Source organism: Camellia sinensis, chromosome 6, assembly GCF_055761805.1.
Source record: "Camellia sinensis isolate YWXY chromosome 6, ASM5576180v1, whole genome shotgun sequence".
Taxonomy (NCBI): Eukaryota; Viridiplantae; Streptophyta; class Magnoliopsida; order Ericales; family Theaceae; genus Camellia; species Camellia sinensis.
Genome location: NC_138966.1, coordinates 125,612,742 through 125,639,726, shown reverse-complemented (window position 1 = coordinate 125,639,726; position 26,985 = coordinate 125,612,742). Strand labels below are relative to the sequence as shown.

Sequence of the window (26,985 nt, the reverse complement as noted above, 5' to 3'; positions counted from 1 at the left end):
CCGAGCGCGTAGTTTGACAACCCGTGGACTTCTACACGTACAAACAATTAATTACAGAGAGAGAGAGAGGGGGGTGGGGGGGAATGGAGCGAGGATCTTCTCCTTCCGTGCTTGCGCCTGTCCTTGTAGGTCTTCGGGTCTACTTTTAGGCCCAATTTTGATAATCCGAATCGTTCATATTTTATGATTTATTCAGTATATCATACCTGTAAAAAATCAAGTTGATCGGATATCAGAAAGCATATGTTCGGAAAACTGTTTATTAAATTCTTTAAAAAATAGTGTTTAGTTCAATTTTTCAAACACATATTTTCTGATATTCGATCAACTTGATTTTTTACAGGTTTGATATACTGAATAAATCATAAAATATAAACGGTTCGGATTATCAAAATTGGGCCTAAAAGTAGACCCGAAGACCTGCAAGGACGAACGCAAGTAAAAGCTTGCAAGGAGAGGCTCTTGACTCGGGGGAAATGAACTCTTGTCTTCATCACGGCTCATCGATCGTACAGTGTATGTGCATGTATATATTTCTCTCTCTAGCGAGCGAGCGAGAGAGAGAGTCGGGGGGATTATTATGGCCCGAACTCCGGCGGTGGTGGTGCGGTGGTTGGTGGTGGTGGTGATTTGCTGTTGTACGACGACTCATCTTCTTCTTCTTCCTACTGCTGAAGCTATATGGTTGAACCTTCCGAGTTCGGGAACAAAGTGCGTGTCGGAGGAAATCCAGAACAACGTCGTCGTTCTGGCCGACTACGGCGTCGTCGGAGATGAAACCCACCGTGGTGCTCTTCCCACCATCTCTGCCTCCGTAAGTCTTCTCACTTGTTACTGGTATGGCGTTTCATTATTCCTTGTTGAAAAATGTTTGGGAGCTGTAAACTCTGAACTCTAAAGGAGTTCTAGGGTGGCTCTGGGTCTCAATTATTAATGTGATGTTTTGGTTTTAATGTTTTTTTTTTTTTTTTTTCTTGGAATTTTCACGTTACTAGTGTTCAATTAGAGCTCCCAAATTAGAGGGATGAATCATTGTTCCTTGTTTTAAATTATCATTATTGGTCTTAAATCGTGATTGATTGATTCATGTTGTGATTCGCATATTGTTTGTGAATGAAATTGTTTAATTTGCTATTGATTTACATTTAGTTGTACTGTACATGATCTATGGCTTTCCCCAATCAATACACACACACACAAAAAAAAAGAGAGAAAAAAAAAAGAGCTTTGTGTGAGCAGTTTTGAGAAAATATGAATAAATCAATTTGAGAACTTCTGAATGGAATTGGATGGTCATTTTACTGGAAAATTTCGTGACGTTCAAAGATTTCGTTGTCTCCTTCATTTTGGATATCTATTTTTAAGCAATGCCATTTGATGGTGAAATTGAGATGGAGTTGCCTTAAAGGTAACGATTTTTTTTTTTATTTTTTATTTTTATCGGAAGAAATATGTCAATTAAGAAGCCAAACGGCACTTAGAGGAGTCCAAACAAACCAAGAGTTACACCATACAAAGTGAAAATAAAACAAGAAGCGCTCAAGAAGAAGAAATATGAAAATATTCAGACGTACATATCGTACTCGTGCTCGTATTGCGAAGCAGAGCCGATCATAAAAGTTCGGCATTAGAGCATGTCCGAAATATTTCAAGATCCCAACCACAAAGAGGGTAAGCTAAACAAATCGCACAGATGGACTCCAACAGAACCACACAAACCCAAAAACCAACACAAACCAAATGAAGGAAAATAAAAGAAAAACAAACAAAACAAACAAACCCACACCCAATCAAGAACCAGCAGCGACTTCGGCGGATCCGGCGGTGGAGACAACCGGCGATGCAGAGGCGGTGGAGAAGGGCGGTGGAGACGGCTGGAGAGGTGGAAAAAGGGCGATGAAGGCTGCGGGGGAGGCGGATCCGGCGTGAATGGAGAAGATGAAGAGGAAGAGGCGGCGGAGAAGAGGCGGCAAGCTATGGAGAAGACGACGGGGCGGTGAAGGAAGTGGAGAAGGCGCGGATCCGAGGGGCCACTCCCGGAGTGAATGGATGTGGGAGAAATACCTCACAAAGGAGGGAGAGGATGGCAAACCCAAGCTTCCAAGTTATGGGAAAGCAAAATAAGGAAAGGAAAGAGCAAAAGAGGGGTAGGGGGAGGGGTGAGGAGGCCGGAGGCTGCCGGAAACCCCTCCTCCACTGCCGGCAGTCTCACAGTCGGAAACCCTAGGAGGAGAAAAGTTTAGAGAGAGAAACTCTCAAACTAGAGAGAGAGAGTGCCTTAAAGGTAACGATGGACTTCGGAATTTTGCTAAGGGGGCCAAGGTAAATTACTTAGTTTTTGGGAGGGCTGGATAAATTTTAGATTTTGGAGGGTGAAAATGATAATATCTTGTATATAAACCTAAAATAGGACAAGGCTTGTAGGCATTTTTCTTAACTTTGGAGGAGCTAAAATGCTAATTTTTCTTGTAAGTACCAAAAAAAAGTATAGGACTAAATGGCATTTTCTGAATTTTGGGGGTGCCTACTACACTGTCCGCCACTCCTTAAAGGGATGATGCATCAGCGCATATAATTCTGTTACATAGTGTTTTGGTTATACTTTTGTATGCTTCAACATATTCCCTGACGCTGGATGTGACATGTTAGAGCATTTATGCTGTGTGTGGATACAGGACAGTACACTTTGATCAGTTTGTGGCAATGCCATCGTGTGGCCATGGCATCTTGGTACCAGTGGGTCTTGTAAGAATGGTTAATGTTGCATGAAGATGCATGATTGTCTATCAAATCCATCAAATGTATTAAGTGTTTACTTCAAACGCGGACCTTATGATCTATGAAGCACCGGTACTCCTAAAATGTTGCTGTACAAGTACCGGGTACGTACCTGGTACGGGTACGCGTACCGGTACGGCTGCACGCGTACCGGGTACGGCCAAAAGGGGTCTGGTACGTCTGGTACATTTGGGTACGGCATGGGTGCGGAGGGGGTGCGCCATGGGTACGTTCCGGGGCAAAAAATACTCAAAAACTACATGTATACATACATAGAGAGAGAGAGAGAGATAACCTCGTGCTTTAAACATACCATAAACACATCTATAGAGGGAATCGAGAGAGAGACAGAGGAGATGGAAGAGATCGAACCTAATAGTGTAGAGCGGCGTCGCCTTTGTGTGCTAGGGCAATGAAGGATTCTAGGGTTTTCTCTTCGATCGATCGATCAATCGTCTCTCTCTTTGACCGATCTTCTGCTCACTGTTGATCGATCGTCTTCGTCTCTCTCCTTTCTCTCTCTCTCCGTCTCTCGATCGCCTCTGTTCTCTTGTTCTCTCTCTTCGTCTCTCGATCGCCTTTGCTCTCTCGCCTCTGCTCCTCTTCGTCTTTGACTCTTCTCAGATATATAATATAATATATATAATATAAGATATATGATATAATTGGTGATACATATAATATATAAATAATATAAGATATATAATATAATATATATAATATAAGATATATAATATAATTGGTGATACATATAATATATAATAATATAATAAATTTTATAAATTATAATTTTTATCATATATAATAAAAATATATATATTTATTGGCGTACCGCAGCCGTCGTATCATACTTTTTTGAATTTTGACGTATCGACGTACCCGCACTCGTACCCGTACCTGTGCTTCATAGCTTATGATGATTGCATGTGCCTTGACAAGTTCAGAAAACTGTCACCGGTTGGAGAAATATTAAAGTTAATTAAGCAGTATTAAGGACATTTTCTCCAAAACTAAAGATGTTGGTGGATTCAAAATCATAAACACTTACTTCAACTTTTAATGCAGTAAATAAAGTAATATTTTTCACCAAAAATATGTAGTGCTGCATATTTTGGAGTCAGAGAGCTGTTCTGCACAAACTGTAAAATAAGCATCCTGTTTGTGAACATTTTATGTAGGTAACATCGCCTTTTGGGAACAACCTCCACCGCCAAGAGAATGTGACCCATGGTCAATTTGCATTTACAACTAAGGAGGCAGGCAACTATGGGGCATGTTTCTGGGTTGATGGTAATCACCAAGGAGGCCAAGATGTACTGGTAAGTCTTGAGTGGAGAATTGGAGTTAACGCAAAGGATTGGGAAACAGTTGCTAGGAAAGAAAAGATTGAGGTAAACTATTAATTTTTTTAAAATTGAATTGAATTTTCTTTTTATTTCCTTTCCCCAAATTTCTCTCTTATTACATGTGTGTGAGGATGTGTGTAGGGTGTTGAACTTGAGTTGATGAAACTTGAAGGAGCAGTCCAAGCCATCCATCAGAATTTAATTTATTTAAAGGACAGGTAAGGTTTTTTTTTTTTTTTTTTGGTTCTATTGCTAGGAATACTTTTGTTAGGATACAGGATACCACTGGTTTTGATGCCTCATATATCCACGTACACACGCACGGCACGCCTTGTCTGACTTTTTTTTTTTTTTTTTTTTCCCCTCGTTGAATCTTTATATCATGTTTGCTTTTGTGGGTACTTGTATCAAGCCCAATACATGGCAAGCTCTACGGGTGCCACATCATCAAACCCTGCCCATGCGGTAGACTGATAAGGCACTATGTGGACATATGTCACCAACACCTACCTACATGGTAGACCGCCAAGGTACCATGCAAAACCATGACTATATGCTTAGCCTAAGCCGGAGCATACACACAAGCCTAAATATGAAAAGCCTTACAACAGGCAGCACCATAGCCCTCTCAAACCCATTGTCCTTTGTACCTCGCTTGAAGACCAAACAACAATATAATCAACCCTCGGCTTACTTGGACTTGGATTGATAAGTGCAAGCCCTTGGCTCTCCTAAACATTGAGATAGGCCCCTTGCCCATTCTCCTACTTGGTTGATTGGACGCAAGCCTGTGGCTCTCCTAAACATTGAGATGGACTCTAGCCTATTCACCTACTTAGTTGCCTGGATTGGGAGCAGGACCCAGGCACTACCGCTCGGGATCATAAGAGGATCTTGAACTAGCGGTTGAGGTCATGGCATCGTCAAGATGGTTGCCTTCTTGCTAAATCAACTCCATCTTGATTAAGCTTAGAGAAAAGGCAATAGCGACCTTACACTCACACCGTCTGATGCATGCATGATATGTTGTTCTCTCACTTGCCATCAAATCACAAATGGCAGTAGGGCTTATATCAGCTTCTAGCAAGATTGGGAAGAAGGAGCCACCTGTCCAACAGGTTGCTTGGGCTCCAATACTCTGAGAGCCTATATAACATATCATATATGCAGTAGGCAGACACATAACCACAACTCCAACACTATAACATAGATTCACAACACACAAGTCTTACACTTAGACACTCGTACTCATACTTGAATACACACTTAAACACTAGTGTTCAAGGTCCATCACTGCCCTCCGAGCTTGCCTTGGCCTCCTCCTCTGCACCTCCGGTGATCTCAGGCCATTGAAGTGCCTGCCATCTTCCTAGAGGTCAACGACCGACTACCGCTACCCACACATAACCCACAGTTTTCTTAACTGGGCCTAAGCTGTCAAAAAAACTAAATTATGGTTTTTTTAATAAAAAAAATTATATAAAAATTATTTTCTCTTCTATTCTTGTAAATGTGCTAAAACAAATTATTATTTAGAGGTTATTTATATGGAAATTACTATTTGCGGCCTTTGGACAAGGAGCCTTTGGAGAAAGAGGATATTTTTTAAGCATTTACTATTGAGGGTGGCCTTTGAACTAAAAAAGACTTCATCATACATTACTATTGGGGTTTTTGGACAAGAAATGTTTTCTTTGTCTCCTTGGTCTTTGAATAAGGAGGGGTTTCTTTTTAATGTGCTGTTTGACAGAGTTATATAATTAGGCTTTGTATAATAAGTTTTTTTTTTCCTCTTCCTAACCATTTGCAACAGCCTGGCTGACCCTGCAAAGTGAACATAGAACATAAATTTCTAAATTAGCTGCAGATGGATAGAAGTATTTAAAAATATAAGGGATCAAACTGAACAAAATTTCGAGTGAATCTTTAATTTTACAAAACTAGTTCTTTCAAACTAATATTTGAAAATCTAAATCTAATATACTTTTTTTTCCTTGGATATATGCATACACAGGGAAGCAGAGATGAGGGAAGTCAGCGAAAGAACCAATTCCAGAGTGGCATGGTTCAGTATAATGTCCCTTGGTGTCTGCATTGTTGTTTCGGGTCTGCAGTTGTGGCACTTGAAGAGCTTCTTTCGAAAGAAAAAACTGATCTAGGTTTTCACTTTATAATCATGTTTTTGATTGAGTTCACCAAGATCATAAGGCACAAGAAAATAGCATTTTGATTTTTGCTGTACCATATTTTTACCTTTTCTTCTCCATTTCCCCCATCATCCCTGCCCTGCATTGGGAGAGAGAGTGATGGGAATCGAGAGGTAAATGGATGAAAAAACTATGAAAGGTTAGGACTTTAATATATTTAGGAACTAGCAGTAACCCATGATATACATGGGACGACATGATTTAGATTTCATTAGGATTTTGGTTCGGTTTTTAAGGTTGTTTATGTATTTATTTATTTTTTAATTTCCTTAATGGATAATGCTTTTAAGCCTATACATAGGAGCGTGTGTATTGAAGATTGAAGATTGAATATTGAATATTGATTGAGTTTTCGGGACTAACTTTTCTCAGCTTGTCTTTTCTTTCTCTTCTTCTGTCTTATTCTTTCTTCTCTTCTTTCTTGCTAGTGCTACATCATGGGGTGTTGTGGGTTTACGTGTAGATTAGAATTTGGTTTTTCCAAATATATATTGTTGGGAAAAAAGATTAAGTAATGCTATATGCCCTAAAACTCTTACTAAAACTGTGTCCAACCCTCAGATGTCTGTTTGGCAAGGGCTATTTTAGCCCTACTCAAGCTAAAATTTACAAAAAAAATAAATTAGGCTAAAATAGTTAATAAGATAAAATGTCATATCAAATTCATAATCATTTTATTTATTTTTTTTACAAATATGACATCTAACTACAAAAAAAATTTAATTTTATTTTTCCAAATGCAAAAATTTTAGTCTTCTAAAATAGTCAAAAATTAAAATAACCTATTAAAATAACAACTTTCTAAACACCTACCAAGTATCGTTGTTTTTTTATGACAACTAATCATATTTCGCGCCTTGTACTTTTAGGAAGTAATAGTGTTAGTTTGTATTGAATTACAGTAATGATAGAGATTCTTACAAAATACAACCTTTATAACCCTTAAAATGATCTGAACCATTCATGTCACTATCAGACATGATCTCTGAAAAAAATTCAAACATATCAATGTCCAACATATTAATGGAGATCGTGGGAATCTTCCTTTGTGGGTTCCCAAACATTTTCCTATTGAATTATTCAAAAAAAGTTACTGATTGTGGCTGTAACATTGAGGTCATAACAGCTACATTCCCCACGGCATCCATGAGGACTTAAATGTATGTTTGGAATAATTTTTTAGCTTTTTATAAAAAGATATGTAATAAAATATTATAATAAAATCAAAATAATAATTTTTTCTTTTTAACTTTTTGACTTTTTGGATAGTTAAATTTAAAGGGCAAAATAATATTTTTGTTCTAGTGGCTTTTTCACAAGCTATCATTAAATAGTATAAACTTTTTAATTTTTTTTAGTAACTTTTTGATTTTTAACTTTTTTAATTTACTCCAAACAAGGCCTAAAAGACAAAAACGGGAGCGAGTATCATCTTCCTTTTTAAATTTCAATTTCAAGTTAAGTATCCAAAATAATTTATAATGAAATTGAAAACACAAAATGATTTAAATTCGAGATATCCTATGCATCACTTTGGTGTTTTCAATTTCATTATAAATTGAGTTTATATTTTAATTTTAGCTTAGATTGAGTCCTTGAGCATTCATAGTTTTGATCTCATAAATACTCGAGTGAAGCTTGGGACAAACTCAATACAATCTGAAGGATGAGCTTAAAGATCCATTTTGTTTTCTCCTCTGAGTTCTACAGGTATTTATACACTCGTATATGTGTATTTACACAATTTTATGTTTTTATATTTGGGTTTCAGCATTTTGACAATAATTAATTTGGCTTACTTTTTTCACGCATAAATTTGACGAAGGTCAAACGACATTTGTGTTTGAATTCATGCCTTACCATTCAAACGAGAATACTATTTTTGTTGGGTGTCAATTAACGCGTTAATGTTCTGAAAGTCGGATTGTCGATCAAACTGAAAAAGTGATCGGATTACGGTTCACTGGTTCAATCGTCAGATAAATTAGAATTAAATTGTGACGTCATAATTATCTAATAAATATGTTAATAATTATTTTTAAATAAAAATTACATTTATTCATATTTTAAGACATAAGTAATTTATATAAATATTTTTACCGAATATATATTTTTATATATATATATATATTTATACAACTATTTTTATGTTGATGTTATTTGTAAAAATATTACTTGTAAGGGCAAATTACCAACACCCCCTCGAGGTTTGACTAAGATACAGATTCTCCTCTGAGATTTGAAAAATTACATCCCGTCTCCTAAGGTTTATATTTGCATAACAAATTATCCCTTGAGGTTTGTAATTACATAACAAAGAAATTTGTTATGCAATTATAAACCTCAAGAAACAATTTATAATTTCTCAAACTTTAGGAAGAATCTGTATTTTAATCAAATCTCGAAGTGGTATTGATAATTTCCCTTAATTGTAACTAGCATATCACTCGAGTTATGTACGGATTGTGTTTACAATTATCTATCTATGTGAATTGTGATTTTTAAATATATTTTTTTAAATGTCTTCTTTTTTTTCCTTTTTTAAATTATATTAAAGTTTAATATTTTGATAATAATCATATGTGTTGGACTTTTCAAGAAATTTTTTTTATGTTTGTTCTTAATACATTAAAATGTTACTATGAGGGATAATAATCATATGTGTTGGAACTTTTCAAGGAATTCATATGTGTTGGATTTCAAATTTTTTTTTTTATACTTGTTCTTAATGCATTAAGGTGTTATTATGAGAATAAAATTTGGGAGTTAGGAAAAGTTAATAAATGTTAAGATTTTTTTTTTTTAAATCAGGAAATGTAGATTGGAAAATTAGAACTCTCATAAGACTTAGGATTAAAAACTTTATTTTGCTTAATATATAGTATAAATAGCATTTGAGAGAAAATATGTTGAATACAATAAATAACATACATCCACTATTAATAACGAATGCGGTGCGTTGGTCTAGCGGAAATGTGGCCAACTTACGTGTGTGATGCGCTGTCGTTTATATATTAAAATATTCTATTTAAAATCAGGTAATAATTATTATTTCAATGGATAAGAGTTAAGATTAGATGTCAATCTTCAGGAACTAATCGAGTTGTGTTGACTTAAAAATAATAAATAAAATAATTTAAAGAAGATTGGTTTTAAAAATAATAAAACTAAAATTAATAAAATATAAAATAAATAAAATAAAATAAGAAATATTTTTAGGTTTTGAATCCACCACTAACGTTATACTCAGGGAGTTATTGATATTTAATTTTTAAAAAATCATTGATTTGAATACTGTGATATAAGTTGATTAGAAATACATCGTTAAAAGGATTTGTATATTAAAACTAGAAAGCCACAAATCATTTTTGCTTAGTACGGACCGTCACCACTAAATTACGATGATGCCCGACCTGTCTTATTAGGTATGACTAGTCTAACAATTCTAATATACAGTAGTGAAAATCATTGTATAATATGCACTCAACGCCTTGAATACATAATTTGGATAAAAACTTTAATGCACAAATAATCTTAGCTATACAACTATATCTAAATCAAATCAAAATTAAAAATATCAAATATAATAAAACTTCAATTACTTAGTAAGAGTTTCATCACTGCTTTAAGAGAAGATTATTTCCTAACACATTCTAATATTTACAACTAGCGGTAACCCGTGCGATGCACGAAAAAATAGACTATATATATTCTGTGTGGTAAATAAATCATCTTAATTTTAAATTATATCTTAATAGCGACAAGCCATAATATTAAGCCATCTAGGTAGATGTTAACAAAAATTAACCCACAAAATTTTACAATAAAATTTGATATGCATAAGAAATTATTAATTATAAAAATTGTTGAGAATAATAGTATCATAATCACTTGATAATATAAATAACTTGTATCAAACTAAACAAAACATTAAAAGAGAGAAATTCTCTAAGCTCAGAAAAGTTATCATAAATTTACTTGGACTTTTAAATCAGTGGTATATGTTATTATTGTGGGATCAAATTATGAATAAATATCAACTTTTAATTATAATTTATAAGTAATTTTAAAAAAAAATTAATCTAAGTTTGTTGCCTTGCTTATAAAAAGAACTTCTCAAACAACTCTCTATCTTTGATTTCCTCTATCAATGACACACTCATATCATATCAAAGTATAAATCATTCTCCATAGTTTGAATAATATTTGCATAGTTCCTATGTCATTTTAAAAAAATTAATCAAGATAAGAATGTCATAGTATTATAAAAATTATATAAGAGAATAGTTTTAATCCATTTTATTTATAAAAAAATGATAAAAAATCATTTGAATTGTACTTGAAAAAATATAACAAATGATAGCTTTAATCATTATATACCCCCCAAAAAAAAAATAATTATATCGGTTACTCAACGAAAAAATGGTCAAATACAAATAGAGTCATGAACATTGAATTAAACCATATGGGCTCTAAATTGATAGTATAGTCTAGCAAATCAACTAATAATAACATAAAGATATTGACAAATATGTAGTACTTCCCTATCATCTTTGTATTATATTCATTAATTTCATATATTATATGAAAGTTTTATTCGTCTCGATCCTTCAATAAAATAAGGATCAAGAAAACAAATTTGATAAGAAATTGATTCTAAACTTAATTATTGAAAAAACAAAAATTTCAAAGAGAGAATTTAGAGATGAGATTGAAGAAATACTATAACGAATGACAGCCTTATAAAAAATAAAAAATAAATAAAAAAACATAACAATGATCTAATGCAAATTATTTTTAATAACTAATAGAAAGAATCTCAAATTATTACCTTTTATAAATATAGTGAAGAAAATTAATTTTGTCAGATTTTTGTGCTACCTTCTCCCTTGTAGCCTTTATTATTTCATTATTAATACTATTCTTATTCAGAGCGATAATTTTTTTTTATATATAATCTTTATCATTTGGTAGATAATAACAAATAATAAAAATTATCAAGAGAAGGTTAAGAATTTAATAGGAGATAAGAAGTTATAGATAAGAGCATTTCATAAGATAAAAAATTTAAAATAAAAAAAGATAATATGTGATAGGAGAAACAAAAATGAGTAAACCAAAATAAAGATTTAAATATATATATTTTTGATAGATATATAGATTAACAAATCATATCTTTATCTAAATTTTATAATTTTAATTTTTTGAAAATCAATTATTTAATCTTTATCTTTATCTGTAGGCCACGAAATTAATCTTTATAAATTATTTATCAATTTTTATATGTTTATTTATCTATAAGTCATGAAATTATTTTTTTAAAATAATTTTTAAAATTTTTATCTTTATCTATAAGTCATGAAATAAATTTTCATAAATTATTTATGAATTTTTATATGTTTATTTATAATGAAATTAATTAAAGTACGAAATGAGGGGGGGGGGGGAAGAGAGTAATTTTTTTTATTAAAAAAAATCAATTATTTAATCTTTATCTTGATTTGTAGGCCATGAAATTATTTTTTTATAAGTTATTTATCAACTTTTATTTGTTTATTTATGGGAAGAAATTTTAAATTATCTATAAGTTATGAAATTAATTTTTTTAAATTAACTGTTTATTTTTTATCTTTATCTGTAGATTATAAAATTAATTTCAATTTTTAGATGTTTACCCATATGGAGAAATTTTGAAATTCAAATCTTTATCCATAAGTAATGAAATTAATTTTAATTTTAATTAATCAAATAAATAAAAAATGAAGAAAAATAGAAAACATGAAAGACAATCAAAAAAGATTGCTACATAGGAAAGAGAGTGTTTTAAAATTATGAGAATTTAAAAATAAATATTTAGAGAGTTTTAACAAAAGGTTTTATATATAGTGTAGATTACTCCAACTCTTTCTCTCTTTCTCTACCTGCTTCTTGCTGGAGCTTCCCGAACTCTACTCTCCTTTTTCACTCTTCACTTCTTTTATAGGTGGACTGAGAGACTTACAGAAAGAAAATAAATAAATAAATAAAATAATATTATTATATATACAAGTGAGCGGGTGAAGATGATGTGTAAACATAAATTTCAGAACATGAAACTTCATGTTTCGGATCATCTACCATGTATATCATCAAGAAATCAAGACAAAATGACATACCTGAATCCATCGATGAACGGTTAAACGAAAGCGTCTGATTGTCAATAAAACCTTTGATATTGACTATGTTATTGCCTTCTAATCATTTCCCCTTTGGTGCCTTATGTTTCTCCTTGAGAGGATTTAGAAAAACAAAACAGTGTTCTTATCTTTCACCTTAGGAAGGAATAGGGACCATAACCTTTTAAAGGTTGTAATTGGTTTTCATAACTGAAAGGTAATGAAAACCAATAAATTAACCATTATTGGTTTAAAACTGAAAGGTAATGAAAACCAATAAATTAACCATTATTGGTTTTAAAACTGAAAGGTAATGAAAACCAACTTTAACCAATATGTTTTAATTTCTATTTCTGCCCCTCATAGACATAGAAATTATACAACTAGTATCTACACATTAGGTCCATAACACATATACCTTTAAGTCTATTAACTAAATTGAATCACTTAAATTGTAGGCTTCTTATAAATGATAACACCACATTTAATTATGTGATCCCATTGAGACATTATCTAACAATCTCCTACTGGACCACATATGTATCTTGAAAAATGTGCTTAACTTTAGTGAGCTCAGAAATTTGTTATCATAACTTGAGGGTATCCAAACAATCTTGTCCATTAACTATATTAATATAGGATCAAAGCGGTCTTCGTTACATCAATCGTAACTCGACCCACCAATGGTCACGTATACAAATATAGCTAAATGACATAGATCAATCATGGATGCGTAGCATGGAAATTACATGTGATGTGATCCATACATACCTATGTCCAACTGGTCCTACTTAACTTTATTGAGATCAATACTTCACAATACGTAACAGAGCGTAATAAACTGAATACTTCATTTCTGCAGAAATTAATCTAATTACATAGATAAAACTCAAGGCTGACATAAAGCAGTAATATAAATACAAACTCCCACTAAACCAGAATGTTCTCAAATAGAACAACACCCATCTGAGCAGTGTGCTCATGAAAGACCTTGGGTGGTAGTCCCTTCGTAAGTGGATCCGCTATCATGGAGTTTGTCCCAATGTGCTCTATGGAAATCTGTCCACTCTGCACTACTTCTCCACATTACCATTTGAATCCCTTTTGGTTTTAAATATCCATTTACAACCTACGGGCTTCGCACCAACTGGTAATGAGACAAGTTCCCAAACTTTATTGTCTTGCATAGACTTATATTCTTCATTCATGGCTTCTATTCACTTATGAGAGTTGGAACTTTCCATGGCTTGACGAAAGTTGATTGGATCATCTTTTGACATTCCATTTTCTACCTCATGTTCCTGGAGATATACAATATAATCATCTGAAAATGCAAATCTCCTTTCTCTGGTGGATCGCCTTAATGGCACAGATTCTTGAGGTTGAGGTTGTAGAGTTTGTTCCTCAGGAACAATTACCTCATCTTGAATGGGGGTTTGAACTATATTATCTTGAACAACATTGTCTGGTTGAGGATTCAAAATTACTTCTCGAGCAATGACAGGTATAGGAACCTATGATTGGTCAAAAGTAGTAGTAGAAAGTGGGATTACTCCTGCTTCCTCCTCAAAGACAATGTCTCTAATTGGATTTCTCCCCCAAACTCAACATCCTCAAAAAATGTTGCAATTCCCGTCTCAAATATTGACCTATTTGTGGGATCATAAAACTTGTAACCCCGTGATCGTTCGGCATAGCCAATAAAGTAGCTGCTAATGGTTTTAGAGTCCAATTTTCGTTCATGAGGTTTATAAGGCCTCGCCTCAGCAGGACACCCCCACACATGCAAATGTTTTAGACTAGGCTTTCGCCCAACCCAAAGCTCATAAGGTGTTTTTGCAGCTGCTTTAGTTGGCACCCGATTTAAGATATAAGTTGCTGTCTTTAGAGCCTCACCCCAGAGGGACTCTGGTAAAGTAGAATGACTGATCATACTTCTTACCATATCCTTAAGAGTCCGGTTTCGTCTCTCAGATACACCATTCATGCTAGGTGATCCTGGCATGGTGTATTGTGGGACGATTCCACATTCCTCCAGGTATTTTGCAAACGGTCCTGGACGTTGTTCACCTGATCCATCATATCTGCCATAGTATTCACCACCACGGTCAAACCTGACACTTTTAATCCGTTTGTTGAGTTGTAACTCAACTTCGGCCTTAAATCTTTTGAATACGTCCAAAGACTGTGATTTCTCATGGATAAGAAATAGATACCCATATCTGGAATAATCGTCTATGAATGTGATAAAATATTGTTGACCATTCCAAGACGCCATAGGGAATGGGCCACAAATGTCCGTATGAATTAGTTCTAAGACATCTGTAGTCCTATGGGCACCATATTTCTTTATTTTGGTCTGTTTTCCCTTGATACACTCAACACAGACATCAAAATCTGAAAAATCAAGAGCGTCCAAAATTCCATCAGACACAAGGCGCTCAACTCTAGATTTAGAGATGTGACCTAGGCGTTTGTGCCATAATGAGACTGAATTTTCCTTAGTTAATTTACGCTTTGTACCTCGTGATTCCACGTGCAAGGTTGCATTATAAGATGCAATAGTTTTGAGCAAATATAGATTATCAAACACATTAAGTAAACCAGTACCAATAACATTGGAATTAATAGACATACTAAACTTCATATTTCCAAAAGAACAATAATATCCCAATTTGTCCAATACAGAAACAGAAATTAATTTCTGTCTAAAGGACGGTACAACAAAAGTGTCTAATAAATCCAAATAATAACCAGTTTTCAGTAATAATCTAAAGTGCGCTATTGCCTGCACTTCTATTGACTTGCCATCACCCACAAAGATGTATCTTTCAGCATCAGTTGGCTTTCGGTAGTTCAGGCAACCCTGCATAGAAACACATATGTGAGTAGTAGCACCAGAATCTACCCACCAAGTGTTTCTTGGTACTGAAGCTAAATTTATTTCAGAACAGACCAAAACATGAAATGGACCTTTCTTTATACGCCAGGCGACGTATTTGGCACAATCCTTCTTTCTGTGTCCAGGCTTGCCACAAAAGAAACAACCATCCTGCGTTTTCTGTTTCTTTGGTTCCGGACCCTGAGGAATAGCAACTTCCTTTCCCTTATGCGTTCTTTTGCCCATATGCTTGGAGGTGCTTACTAGATGAGCACTTTCAGTCCTTTCTTGCTTCAATCTCTCTTCCTCTTGCACACAAAATGAAATGAGCTCATTGAGAGTCCATTTCTCCTTCTGGCAGTTATAACTGACCTTAAATTGGTTAAATTGTGCAGGAAGAGAGATGAGAACTAAATGCACGAGCAAATCATCAGATAGATCGAGCTTTAGTGCCTTAAGTTTTGAAGCAAGATGAGACATTTCCATGATGTACTCGCGAATATTACTCTTGCCTTTGTACTTTATTGAAATCAAGCTTGCTAAAAACGTGCTTGTTTCAGCCTTATCGTTTTTAGCAAAACGCTTTTGAATTTCTAAAAGAAACTCACCGGCAACGGTAACATCCTCTGTTATTGCACCCCGAAAAACTTCTGGAATCCCACGCTTCATGATCATAAGACTTAGCCTGTTAGAACGATCCCACTTTTCAAAGTACACAGTTTCCTCAGGAGTACTTTGTGCAGTGAGAGCATTCGGTTTTGGCATCCTTAATGCCAAGTCTATGTCCATGCAGCCGAGAACAATCAATATGTTCTCTTTCCAGTCCTTAAAGTTTGTTCCATTTAACATTGGAACATTGTTCATGGTGGCATAGATTGAAGTAGTCGACATTAAAGCTGAATCGAAAAGAAAATAAAAGGAATAAATAATTATACTCACATTAAGTTACCAAACAGATAATCTCTAAATAAATTAATTTAATGACAACATCTCAAGATACCTAGCACAACATTAATACCAAGCCTTTGGGTAGTGATATTAACTGTAAGTGGTATTCTTGTTGTAATGATCAAACATTGACAATAAGTTATGTCAAATAACAAATCTATCTTTTGATGGATTTATTATTCACATTAGGTTTCCTTGACAATTGACACATGTTTATCACCACAAAATGTGTGTGTAATTCTGCCAAGTCTTAATCATGTCTTTGGACCGATAAATACCCGCATGAGATACACAAACATGAATTTCAAAACATTCCATATAAAACAATCTAGACAAGAGAGATCACTTTTGTGACATCTTGTTTGAATTGACTTATATTTAAAACATTTAGAAAATTAAATTTCCGTAGACGTTGTATGAAATTACATTAAATTTAAAGATTTCTAAAATTGTTACCCCGTATATGTTATATAATCTGCAGCAATCCCAATTATATACATATATATATATATATATACATGATGTTCACCATTTGAAAAATGAACCGCCCATCCGAATTATGTTCCATTTCTAGAAAACAAAACAGAATTTGCAGCAGAGGGAAAAACAGAAATACAAAAAACAGAATCTGATTCCAAGAAACTAAATAGGATGAATAAAAGCATATCTATTCTGATAATACACATGATATAACCGCTCTGATACCACTTGTAAACATAAATTTCAGAACATGAAACTTCATGTTTCGGATCATCTACCATGTATATCATCAAGAAATCAAGACAAAATGACATACCTGAATCCATCGATGAACGGTTAAACGGAAGCGTCTGATTGTCAATAAAACCTTTGATATTGACTATGTTATTGCCTTCTAATCATTTCCCCTTTGGTGCCTTATGTTTCTCCTTGAGAGGATTTAGAAAAACAAAACAGTGTTCTTATCTTTCACCTTAGGAAGGAATAGGGACCATAACCTTTTAAAGGTTGTAATTGGTTTTCATAACTGAAAGGTAATGGAAACCAATAAATTAACCATTATTGGTTTAAAACTGAAAGGTAATGAAAACCAATAAATTAACCATTATTGGTTTTAAAACTGAAAGGTAATGAAAACCAATAAATTAATCATTATTGGTTTTAAAACTGAAAGGTAATGAAAACCAACTTTAACCAATATGTTTTAATTTCTATTTCTGCCCCTCATAGACATAGAAATTATACAACTAGTATCTACACATTAGGTCCATAACACATATACCTTTAAGTCTATTAACTAAATTGAATCACTTAAATTGTAGGCTTCTTATAAATGATAACACCACATTTAATTATGTGATCCCATTGAGACATTATCTAACCTGACGATGCTGCCGACGGCACCTAGCAACAATAATTACAATAAAAACAAAGAAGAAGAGAAAAGTAGAGCAATAACAATTAAAATAAAAAAAAGAAAAGATAGTGGACGGGATGGGAGAATGACGGTGTCTCCACCGAAATGTTTTATTATTTTTTTATTATCTTATTTTATATTAATAATATGATATATTATTTATAATAGAACCAACTTCACTTTACCTTATAGTTTGAATCGGGTGCGAATTACTTCTTAATATTTAAAAATCACTAAATAATTCTTACGTGATTTGTGAACCAAAACGCACCACCTACTTTTCCATTTAAATTAACAGATCGCACCCATAAAGAGAATAATTTTTATTTTAAAACCAAAATATCCATTACATATCTTCAAATTTATAAAAGTATGCCACTCTTCTTCCTCATTCTCTCTATTATTTCTTTTTCTATTCCTTCACTCCAACCCACTGTACCGCACTTCCCTAACCTTGCCTGCCACTACCACTCTCCCCCTACACCTCCCACCCTACCGCCTCTCTCCTCCCTCACCACTATGTCCCATCTCCTCTCACTGATTCGCAGATTTGCAACACACAACTTTGCCACACAGAGCATAGCCCCTAGATTTGCATAAATGCCACAAGTTCGTAAAACACATGCCATTGGTCCAAAGCAAATGCAACAATTCATTTTATTATTCAGATTCCTTCTCCATTAATACCATTGACCATTTTGTTATTATATGTGTATGTCTATATATATATATATTTAAGTGTATATATATATTTGTATCTCTTTGCACATTTATATATATAAATGTATATATTTTTAAATTGTTAATTAGAGTAAATTATATACACTCACATATATAAATTCAAACTCATTTTTCTTGATTATGGGTATAAATATATATATACACATACATAAAACATATCCCCCTCCGTTTCTTCAATCTCTCCTGTTCGAACGAGCCCAAATCCAAACACATGGTGTGCACCTCGAAAAACACACTGTGCGACAACGAAAAAACTTGTACCCATCAATTGTCTTCTCCACCTAAAATTCAAGCACAAACAAGCAATTCAAACAAATGAGTATCAATTAAAACTGAAATAAATAAAAATAAAATCAGCTTTAAGAGACAGAGTTGTGTAAGTTTATGTGACTTACTTGGCTGAGAGAAGAGACAATTTGATCTTTGGAGAGGCAGAGAGCTTTGGATTCGTGTGGGATTGAAAAGAGGGCAAACAAGGAGAGAGTGGTGGTGTTAGGACCCAAACATGCCCTTGTAGGTTTAGCGTCATGACCGGCCAGTAATCATAAATTACCTATGACTTCCATACAAATTAACCTCTTAATATAAAATACGGGGCTTAGCGGAAGTTAAATATGACATAGAAATTATCCATTAAGCTGTGCGTGTATGAAGAAAACTAGTATAATAGACAAAAATTCATTCAAAAAGTACACCCTCAAAAACATGTCTTATAAATATACAACCCCAACTATATACAAATACAAAACCTTCGAGAGACACAAAAGGGGGTTCAACTAGCATGGCTCTTCTTGAGCTTGATCACTTCTCTTGGAAGCTCCTCAAAAGGCTAACCCGGGTAGACTCAAGGCTTTTTAACTTTGATGTTCAGCTTGCCCACTTACACACACACATATATATATATATATATATATATAAATAAATAGTGAGCTAGAACTCACTGAGTAATAACAGAATAAAAAGGTTATATGAATAAAGTTCGATAACATGATAATCAAATTCTCATTTCAAATCTCTATATTCAATAAATGTCATGATCGATGTCATTCAATATCAAAATAAGTGGCACACCCATAAACAATAATATTCCAATCACAGTGAAGCGAAAGCCAATAGACCATAAAGGGTCAAGCCAATGGATCACGGAGGGTCAAACCAATGGACCACAGAGGGTCAAACACTAGAGATCTCTGTGTTTCAAATAATCCAATAGCCATGGTATTGTTATCCCCAGGCAAGGGCCTACAATCAATAGCCGTGGTATTGTTACCCCCAGGTAAGGGCCTATGTTCAATGGATGCCACAAATACATTTCAAAAATGAACTTCATTTATCATTACAAAATAACTTTTCAATAAACCATTCATTCAATCACATATTGATTTCAAGAATAATAACAATTTCAAAAATAATGTTACTTGAACATATCTTTATAAAGTTAATACTCACAGTGGTTTGAGTTGTCACTAAGCCTCGAACGTCCACCTAAACAAAACACATAACAGAAGCACAATTAAAGAACCAATTCATTTTGATTCAATTCTTCTCATGTGTTTCTAACTCATTCTATGATTATATGAGTCCAAATGGTGCCTAAGAACACTTGGAGTGGCATGAGGATGCAAATATGCCCTTAAAAGAGTTTCTCAAAATTTGTTGAAAATAGGATCTCCGCTCGAGCTTAACTTCCTTCGCTTGAGCGGGGGCTCAAAAACAAAGGTGGTCGCTCAAGCACAACTTCTGTTGCTCGAGCGGTCTGTAAACTTGGCCAAAGTACTGGTTGCATGAAATTCCCGCTCGACGGTTGCTCGACCGGAAGATTGAGTAAAAAGGTTCCTCACTCGAGTGCCACTTTGATTGCTCTAGCGATCTGTAAAATTTTGCAAAACTTCTGGGAACTCGATTTTCATGCTCTAGGGGACAAGCCGAATTCTGAAATTTCCGGAACTGTGTTTGAAGTTCAAACATGATATTCAAAGCCTCAAAACTTGTATTTTTTGTACAAAAACATGGAGAATCATTATATAACATGAAAATACTTCCAATTTGAAACCATTTATTCAAAATCATGCTCCAATTGTCCAAATTTGAGCTTATACTAGCAAGTTAAAACCATGGATGTTATGGATTGAGTCCTTTTCATGTTAAAACACCAGTAAGTGATATAAAATGCATGAATCCATGGATGATCTTCAAGTTCATGTCTCCTAAGCTTCATGCATGTATAAATTTTAAGAAATCTTAACTAAAAAATAAAAGATTAAGCATGCATGTGCATAATTCAACTCAAATTCATCATATTCATGGTAATTCATGCTCAACCTACTCAAATTCAAACAAATGATACTATAACTGCATGCACTTAGTTTCTATATGACTCAATTCCAAGAATTTAAGATGAATTTCATACCTAATGCGTGAATTTAAGTGTATTATGGCTCCAATCTTTAAATCTTTCACAAATTCTCTACAATATACCTTGTTCTCTCTCTAAATGTGTTGAGCCTAGCTTCCTTCCTCAAATTCTCAGCACAAAAGATGTAAATATGAGCCTATGAGCTTAATTAGAGCTATATATATGGCGTGATTAGCTTAGCCTAATCAAGTATGATTAAGGTTAAGTAATTCAAGCTTAATTCTAATTAATTTAATCAGTTTATTCTAATTATTTTGATCTAAATCAATTTTCAATTAAAGTTGTCATAAAATTCTAAATATTCTAACTAGCCTATTGGGCTTGTCAATTTCAATTTCTGAAGCCGTTTAGGCTCTCAATTTCTGTCTCGAAGTTGTCAATTCGAACAGATATTCCATGTAATAATAGATAATTACAAAATTAAGCATGTAATCACATAAGTAAACACACAATCATGCAATTTGGCTCATTAAAATAACATAATATACTAGTTCGCAGGTCGGGGTCGTCACAGGTGGAGATTGGGAGTGAAGCAGAGGAGGGTCTGAATTAAGATTTGTGATTTTCATATTTGAGCTGAAATGGAAAAAGTCATTGCAAATGGTGTTTCCACACTCTCTCTAGCTTTCTCTCTCTATTGATATAGAGAAGAGTAAGAAAATGAGGGTATAATAGTCAATTTACATGTTCTATTAATAGAAGTTAGTATGCGTTTTGGTCCACAAACCATTTGGGGGTGTCACATCCCAAACCCGGGTATGACCGGCCGTGGTCCATAGGGCCTTAGCCCAAGGCACACGTAAGCCTAAACATGAATCCATAAACACATTGAATAACTATACTATAGTCCAGTAATAAATAACCAAAACTCAATCCAGTGACATGCTACAATTATAAACGGCAAAACCAACTGCAAACAATACCATCCAAACTTATGGGATATAAACAACCCACATATCAAAATAATCCTAAATGAACCCCAATAAAAAAATAAAAATAAATATGCACAACTTGACATAACAATTTAAAACAAAATAAATGAATGTCCTAGAGGTCCATGCAAAGGAGTCCCCACTACTCCATGGGTCCACTCTAAGTCCTTCTAACATATGGAAATGATAAACAACTAAGTCAGTTGATAGCTCAGTGAGTAGCAACATGGATAGTAAATACAATTTTGAAAACAGGGTCCAATGCCAAAATAAGATATATATCACATAAACTAGATTAGCATACAGTTTGGTAAAGATAATCTGTTTCAAAAAGAAGGTTCCACAGTTCAACAGCTAAAATACTCATGTCTCTCAAGAACATGATAAATGACATTTTTCACTTAAAACAGATTACAACATGAACACCAATAATTTTCTGGTACCAAGAATAACAAGGAACATGCCACACAGTTCTCAAGGCTATGAGCCCCGTTGGATCCAATACCGAACTAAGAGTCATCCTCAGGGTGGCAACCCGGGCCTTTTCTCTAAGATGATCCGATCGAAGGTCATTTAGCCTAACCTAGGTCTTTTCCTTACAATCGTTGAGCACTAGAGTCATCACGGCCCAACCCGGATCTGTTCCCTAGTGGATAGAGTCACCACACATAGTGAAATAATTTCCTTGGACTAAAATATACAGATGGTCCTAATAATTAATACACATTAGTTTCGCAAAATATGATAGTTCACCATTACAAACATGAGACCAAAAACAAATAGTTTACAATATGCCAAGTTTACACATATTTCAGAAATAATTTAATACCATTGATAATATAATAGATTATCAGAACAGTTTAGTCTTGAAACAACAATTTAATTTTCCAATAGTTCAGGGTAAGGGAACATTTATAAAAATATATAGCATGCAACTACTCACCTGAAAATGAAACAATGTAATTCTCAAATAGAGTATAAAAGTCCAACTAGTGCCTTAAACCAAGTATGAAGACTACACATCACTACTAATTTAAAAATACTAAAGAGAATAATAAACTAAGTACCCCACACTAAAGCGCACTAACATAGCTCAACCCCACTCACCGTTAATCTTAAATAATACCTAAGTTCATGTTCTTCAAGGTCTAAAATTACCCAAGACATGGGTTCTGATTGAAACTTAACTAAAAGTAACTTTAAGATAAAATAGAGTTTTAAACAAGTTTTCCCAATCTATTCGCTAACTTTGAAAATTAAAAACTCACTCCATGCTATTCGAAAAATTCCAAAACCCTCCAGATGTCAACTAATATATCCCAAGTTTCAACTCAATTGGTTTCACTTGATTTGCTTATCAAACTAATTATTTACAATTAATTATATCCAAACAGGTTGTTTTCTGTAGTACTTTAAAGAAATTAATGGTTCTCCTAGTATACACAAGAAATCAATGCAAGGTAAAAAATATAAGAAACTAGACTCGTAACTGGTTCTAATGACGCTGATTTGATAATTTTTGGATTTATACCCAAAGAGAACGACACTTCCGAATTTACTCTGAATTTACTGTTTTAAACCAGTTTTTTGAACAGATTTGAACACACTAGTTAATATAGATTTTAACTCCCAAAAATTATGAGAAAATTCTGATATGAAATTCAATATGTAATTTATCTACTGTAAAAATTTCAATTCAAAATTCATCCGTTTGATATGATTCCTTGATTTTTAAAGTTTGTGATTCAGCGTAGAATTTTTGAACTAAGGATTACACCCATTCTTTATACATAAATTTAACTCCTCAGATTTCTTAACAGTATATATGTATACACAAAATACATACACCTACAACCTCTCCATCAATGAATTAAATAACAATAGAATAAGGATAAAGAACAAAGAAAGAAAAGGAGAAAACCTAAGACGCCATATGGCACAGCACACACAAATCTCTCATTCTTGGCTACAACAATAGTCTTGATGATTGAATCACCCCTCACCTTCCTTCATAAACCCACAACTGGCTGCTAGGGCTGCTAGTGTTGTGAACAAATAAGAGTGTACGGTTTGTGTTTATTTTATTTGATACTAGTGGTGGGCACACATAAGGTCAAATAAATAGATAAATATACAATATATATATATATATATATATATATGCAACTCAAATGGTAAGAGCTTTATTTATTTATTTTGTGGTTTAGAGTTCAAGTCACACCCTCTTCTCTATATTTTTTTTAATAATAAATCTTGCCTCCAAATTAAAGACTTTCACCATAAATTTATTTTAGGTTTAAAATTAATTAAAAGACCCTCCCAATATTTAATTTGCACTTTAGGATTCACCATTAAGATATTTGAGATTGTAAAATTATTATTATTTAATAATTTACTTAATTTATACATTCGGGTTCTCACATGGGGGTTATGTGATGATTTCAAATGTTAGGGAGTAATCCGCACCTGACCCAAAACACAGGGAGGTAAAGTAAAGTTTGCCCTTTATAATATGTACAAACACTCAATATATATGTAAACATACAAAATTATATAAAATTATAAAATAATATAAATAAATAAACTAATAAAGTGTATATTAACAGGTCAAATGTGTAACATTTAGATATCAATCACACCCTCCAACTTATACTTTGCTAGTCCACGAGCAAAGCAAAATTAAAAAGAAAGAAAACAAATCTATCTATGCCATTTTCGTAGGGAACAAAATTGCATTTAGCTTATGCAACTAACCTTTGAATCTCTAGGTTACCCCTGGTGGAAGAGTTGTAATCTCGTGAGGGTTTAAAGTGAATATATCCACAAAATTCAGATTTTTTTTTTAAAGAAAATATTTACAGAGATAATTGTTAATTTTAATATATTAGCAAAAGAATTATTAGAGTTCAAAATAGTAGCAATTAATAAAAATAATTGAAAAATTTTAAAAACGCAAGATATTGATTTGTGATTATGTTTCAATTTTAAATAACGAATGACAATCCTAATCAAACAATCATAGACATATCGACACAACAATTTAACGTGGAAGAACCACAATTAGAGTGCCTCTAATTGTGATAAAAAATCACAGGCCAAAGCCACAAAACAATCCACTAAGAAGACAAAAAAGAATTACACAAGTATACTCTCAATTACCTAGCAAATCCACGCCTGAATTGAACTGACCCTAATGTGCCTCTTCCAACACCATCTTTACTTCGGAATTGTCTTGTCCAACATTGAATCCACAACATTGATGTTGAATCTACGACGATGAGCCATTCTAGAATCTATCAAAGCTTCAGGCTCTAGTTTCTCGGAATCCACCGAAAAACAACTCTCTCTTTTGTGAATAAAACAATGATAACAACTCTTAATGTTCGACAATCTGAAGGCCGTTAATCAATTGATCACTTTCTATACACCAAGGAAACTCATATAAAATATCTTCCAATATAAAACACTTTGTTTTTTCTTCTCTGAAAATTTGGGCAGCTTAAACCCTAAAAACAGCGAACAACACACCTTATAGAAAATAAGATCGCGCAGATCATTCGAGCGCACGCTTCACCGCTCAAACAGTGTGACTAAAGGCAGTGCGAAACATATAGGCTGATTGCTCGAGCGCAACTTTCACCGCTCAAGCGGTAAAACTTTCTTTCTTGAAGTTCAGGCGCTTTACAAAAAATACTAGATGATCTGTTTCTTCGCTCGAGCACGCAAATGATCGCTCGCGCTGTCAAATAACTTCGACTACATTCGGTGTGTGTGTAAATTCGGTCAAATAACAGCTTGAACCCGTACTTAGTCAGCGAAGTGGCAAACATGAAAGGGTTAAGATCACAAATTCTTCTATACATGCACAATTCGGGTTGGATTCGTATCTAAACACTCATAGCCTCACTGAAACAAAAAAGCGAATAAAATTACAACTGAAAGGAATTTTGTCAAACGGGATTGCCAATTACAAAAACCTAACAATAATTTCTCTATTTGTATATTTAATGTGTGTTTAAATTTTAGCCAACAAAAATATTATTTAATCTCAAAATAGAATAAGATTCTAGTTCTATCATAAACATGTTTTGACTCAAATCTCTCCAATTTACTCTCAACAAATGAAACACTCCAGTATATGTATGTGAGAGAAGATTTATGTTTAACAAAGCGAAAATTTCTCACATTTAGAAATGAAAAATGCTGTATAGAAAAAAAATAATATATAGTCTCACGATAGGAAAGTCGAAAACAATGAAATGATGCCAATTTGTCATTTGAAAAATCATGCTAATCCCAAGATCAAATAGGACTTTATTTTTGGTTATAGTGTTGGGTTAAAGGGAATTATTTACAAAATTGGGTACAGGTAGAGAACAAGTGTCCACGAAATGAATTAAGCTAAATAGGCATATATGAAACGCTGCTTTACTAACCCATTCTTTTAATCTCCTTTTTTATATGTGATTCACAACCATCTTAAATACTGTCCATGCTATTATTTTTTTTCCTTTGTTTTTGATTTTTTTTTTTAACAATGGAGTAAATAATATATATATATATACATATATTTAAACCTCCTTGTTTCACTCACAAGATAGCTTTTTTAACAGATAAAATCCATTTTTGAGACACCGGAGGAAATGACAAGTTTTTCTGTATAGGCTCAACAGGCTAACAAGTGATAATTGAAACATTTTTATATATATATATATTTTTATATATTTTTTAATAAGGCTCAAACAAAGAAAGATGGCCTAAAATCATTTCTCAAAATATAGCATGATCCATATGTTACAAGGACAAAACGGCATAACAATGATAATTTCAATATTTTTTTGACCAATTGCAAAGAATAATGAGACTTAGAACAACATAATGATCTGCCAAAGAAAAATTAAGAGTAAATGTCGAATAACCCTCCAAAAATAATGATAGGCTCAAAATCTCACACAAGTTAAAGTCTCCGCATTAGACATTAAGATTTTAAGTTAAGTCCAAAAATTAATCAAAGAATATTTCAGCGGCTATGTGCATGTACCGAATCCGAATATGAGACAGAAAGTTATTTTAACCAAAAGATAGTATAATAAACTAAGATATAATTACATTGCTAAGACAACAAAATTAACAATTAATTGCAAAACAATTTTTTTTTTGTTTTTTTTTTTTTTGTAACACAACA

General features: G+C 33.3%; 1 protein-coding gene across 1 annotated transcript; it reads left to right on the top strand.

Moving 5' to 3' along the window:
• Window positions 1-467: 467 nt before the first annotated feature.
• On the top strand, window positions 468-6,693 carry LOC114278960 (transmembrane emp24 domain-containing protein p24delta3). The gene is made up of 4 exons (XM_028221119.2): window positions 468-814; window positions 3,957-4,169; window positions 4,266-4,342; window positions 6,139-6,693. Exons 1-4 carry the CDS (start codon window positions 581-583, stop codon window positions 6,281-6,283), a joined length of 669 nt encoding a protein of 222 aa, XP_028076920.2. The 5' UTR covers window positions 468-580; the 3' UTR covers window positions 6,284-6,693.
• The last annotated feature ends 20,292 nt before the right edge of the window (window positions 6,694-26,985 follow it).